Source organism: Lipotes vexillifer, unplaced genomic scaffold (genome assembly GCF_000442215.2).
Source record: "Lipotes vexillifer unplaced genomic scaffold, Lipotes_vexillifer_v1.1 scaffold414, whole genome shotgun sequence".
Classification (NCBI taxonomy): domain Eukaryota; kingdom Metazoa; phylum Chordata; class Mammalia; order Artiodactyla; family Lipotidae; genus Lipotes; species Lipotes vexillifer.
In genome coordinates, this window is record NW_006782864.1 from 478,589 (window position 1) to 482,671 (window position 4,083).

General features: G+C 49.1%; 1 protein-coding gene across 1 annotated transcript in view; it reads left to right on the top strand.

Moving 5' to 3' along the window:
• The window catches only part of INTS10 (integrator complex subunit 10), a 37,555-nt gene extending 35,072 nt beyond the window's left edge, over window positions 1–2,483 (top strand). The window contains exons 17-18 of the mRNA XM_007455458.1: window positions 2,109–2,283; window positions 2,362–2,483. Coding sequence (XP_007455520.1) covers window positions 2,109–2,265 — 157 coding nt within the window. The 3' untranslated portion in view covers window positions 2,266–2,283; window positions 2,362–2,483. The remainder of the gene's footprint in view (window positions 1–2,108; window positions 2,284–2,361) is intronic.
• Window positions 2,484–4,083: the final 1,600 nt, after the last annotated feature.

Genomic DNA, 4,083 nt, shown 5'->3' on the forward strand with positions numbered 1-4,083 from the left:
CAGGAATTCTTACCTGTGCTTCAGCCCAGCATACAGACTGCTGACAGGTACCAAGTGGACACACCTGCTCATAGTGTACTGTTTGTCGACATGTTTTACTGCCCATGGTTTTCAGCTCTTTGTTCCTCAGTGCTCTTTTTCATGCTTTATTTAATTTTTTAATTTGTTCTGCATTCCTTGGCAAACCATCTGGTTGTAATATTGTAACATTTCTTATTTTTTTCCATAAGTTGCCAGTGTTTTTGTGTTCAATTTAAAAATCATTATGGATCTGGAAATAAGTGAACGTTATATAAAACTGTGTAAGACTAAGTACACATTAGATTAGGCACTAAATTATGATTCTCTTTTGGTAAAACATAAGGCATTCGGTCCTAAATATTTAAGGATGCTGAAACTTATTCTAAGTAAATTTTTATTCTCAGATTTTCATATTAGTGTTGAGGTCTTGGTCTAAATGGGCATAAGCACAGTATCTTCCTGCCACTGGTACTGTTTTTTCTGACCTTACCTGTCCGGATTGAAAATATTTGGTAGAGGCCAGAATGCTAGCGTAAGACCAAGACTTATCCTGGTCTTAAACCACAAAAGCTAATTCGTCCTCTTCTTCATCCAAACTTGCCAGAAGAATAAAGCCTCTGATAGAAATACAGTTGAGTTGTACCACTCTTCATATATGGAAACAACACCTTTGGCCCGTGACAGCATTTTATTATGTTTTTACTAGTATTAAGGGGAGCGTGTGCTTGGAGCCATCCACGCCCTTTAGCTCAGTGTCTGCAAATAACCAGCGTCTTTCAGTGGGTCAGAGGGAGGGCTCCCATTTGGGGTTGCAGTCTGGGTCCCCCGAGAGCAGTATCTCAGGGCAGCATAAAGGGGCTGCACGAGCTCCCAGCGGGGCTTACTGACACTGTACTTACTACTGAGTCACCAGCCAGACCTGATTAAAGATGTCCATAGAGAACTGGCTGTGCTGTCTCACTGTGCGGTTCTGTAAACTGTCCATGGGCATTGTAGGGTGTCCTGTAATATCTTGCCCTTCTAACAAAGCCTGTTTTGTTTTTCTTTTTCCTTCTGTTACATTGCAACTTTCTGACTTCTGTTGTACTTATTTTATATAATTCAAGTTTTAAAAACAGAAACATTTTGGAGTGGTTTCAACAGTTTAATCTTGGCCAGTACCTAAAAATCTAATTTTAAATCCCCATGACTGTGTCTTAGGGAAGTTAGGCAGTAGGAGTGGAGAATGGAGGTGGCTTCTTTTTGTCTAAATCTACCAAATTACTAACTGGTAGTTAAAACGCCTTTCCTTTTGATTGAACCCATTGAATTTTGCTAGGTTTTTCTTTTGCTTCCTTCATTTTGGTGTTTGGAGTTTCCTGGGGTTTCCTCTGTAATTTCCTTCTCTGAAGCCCACCCTCCAGGGCGTCGTGAAGGACCCACCTGTGCTCCCACCGGCCCAGCCTAGCCCAGCACGCAGGGCTCCCGGGCCCCAGCAGGCCCTCAGGAAGCTTTGCATCAGCGACTCTGCTGCTCTCTCCCCGCCGGTGCTGGACTCTTGTCTTGGGGCCCCAGGTCCTCCTGCTTCTTTGCAAAAAGACCTGGAGGAGCTGTCCCATCCTGGCCTCACAGGGAGAGAGACACGCCTGTGGCCCGCAGCCTGTCACGGGGCACTGGCCGGGGGCCGCGGCCATGGCCACGCTCGCTCAGGCATCCCCCTCCCTGCTGCTGCCTCTGCACTCAGCTGGCCTGGCTGGACCCAAACTGTGTGGCCAGGGTGGTCTGGACTCCGTCAGCCCCAAGTTACTGAACTGTGCACGAGTCACAGAGGGAAGCACAGCGTCAGGGCTGCAGAAGTTAGAAGCCAAGCAGGCAGCATCTTGCCAAACATGCGATGTTTAGAATAGCCTTTTCCTGAGTGGGGAAGACGACTCTCTGGCTTTAAGTCTTTCTGAAGAGGAACGGGCAGTGGAGGCGGTTTGGTTGGGGCTTTTTGCTTTTTTAAACTCTTCGCTAGATTTGAGGCAGCCTGTTCTCCTGCCCCAGAGTCATGACCCGTGCTGCCCTGCTAACTGTGGTGTCTGTCTGTTTCCCTGTCGCTGCCCCAGGCACCACACGGTCACCCGGGGCATCACCAAGGGCGTGAAGGAGGACTTCCGCCTGGCCATGGAGCGCCAGGTATCCCGCTGTGGGGAGAACTTGACGCTGGTGCTGCACAGGTTCTGCGTCAACGAGAAGATCTTGCTGCTCCAGACTCTGGCCTGACCAGCGCTCCCGCCAGAGGCAGCCCACAGCCGCGGGGCTCTGGGGAGACATAAAGCGCAGATGAGCATTGCCGTCATCGCTCTTCAAAAGAGGAAGAGCCTTGGGGTTTTAACTCACTGGTCGCTTAGAAGTAGTTCCCAACAGTCCAAGAAGCTATTTCTATTTTTGTCGTATTTTGTAATTTTTGTAAAACAAAAGAAACTGTTTTGTAAATAAAATCATCCTAAATTTGTGGGGGGGTTTTCAATTTTATTTTTAATTCTTAAGAGTTTCTGAACAAGAGTGTACTTTACTTAAAAAGGCATTTCCTTCCACGTTCTCGAGATTTTCTTTTCCACAGTCAGGTTTTGGTGACTATCACATATCAACATAATGCTAGACCTTTTCCTTCAGGAAGTTTTAACACCAAAATCCTTTGTGCCAGGATGAACTTGAGTGAACTTACTCTGAAGCCGCCGTGGGGGGCCAGGGGTGGGGGGTCCTGCCCAGTGGCCCGTGGAGGGCGCCTCCCCTCCCTGTCGGCTGCTGTCACCTGGGTGCCCTGAGCCAGACAGCCTAGCCTCCGGCCTGGTTCTGCCCAGCCCTTTACTTGCCACGTACCAGGGACAGATTCGTGTCCCTCAAGCTTGTCATGGGAAATACAGGCACTGGCCCTTCCCTCCCAGCTGGCTGTAAAGCCAGTGACGTGACGCACTTGGGATGGGGCCTCACACTTCTAAGTACAACACTGGGGTCAGGGGTCGGGTTCATTTCTTTTGCTGTTCCTGAAATATATCAAGGTAAGCATCACATGAACAGTTGTTTCTGGGGGGATGTAAGAATGAAAGAGCTAAGAAGTTGTTCAGTTACTGTTACTGGACCAGGCCCATTGGCCCAACATGCAGCAAGCCAAATGCTGAGAGGCCAAGGTTTGCAGCTGAGAAAGACTTTATTCCTAAGGCAGCCAAGCAAAGAGACAGGAGAACGAGTCTCAGGTCCGCCTGCCCGAAGGCAAGGGGCTCGGGGTATGTGTGTTGTGAGCAGGGTGGTCTCGGGAGTGGGGACAGATGAGGTGATGGGTGTTCTGTGCGGGGACATCTGGGCTCGTGCGTCTGCACGTTCACAGTGGAGGCACCGAGCGCCGTCTGAGGGTGGAGACTTCTGGCGGCAGAGGCCGTTCATGGGAACCCCCAAGGCCCAGTTTCAGGAGCAGTGGTCCCAACCGGTCCTAGCCAGCTCACATCGGGCAGGAGCTGATTACAAGTTCCTGGGCTACGGGAGGCTGGGAGGCGTGCATTTAAAGAGGAAGAAAAGGAAAATAAAGTGAGCTTGCTCAGTGAAAGCAGGCCACAGGGGTTTTTAAGCTGTTCCCTTTGCTGCTGTTCTGTGAGAGAAGCTCGGGAACTTCCGTTAGTCACCAGTCTCTGTCAACCCTGTGGGGCATGGTTTCATTACTGTGCACAAAAATTTTAGAAATCTTTTCTATATAAGACCCTTTTATAGATTTAAAATCGATGGGAAACTGCAACGAGAGAAGCCACCACAATGAGAAGCACGTGCACCACAACGAAGAGTAGCCCCTGCTCACCACAACCGGAGAAAGCCGCATGCAGCAATGGAGACCCAATGCAGCAAAAATAAATTATTATTTTTAAAAAATCAATAGGAGAGCAGCTTTCCAAGATGGCGGAGGAGTAAGACGCAGAGATCACCTTCCTCCCCACAGATACACCAGAAATACATCTACACGTGGAGCAACTCCTACAGAACACCTACTGAACGCTGGCAGGAGACCTCAGACCTCCCAAAAGGCAAGAAACTCCCCACGTACCTGGGTAG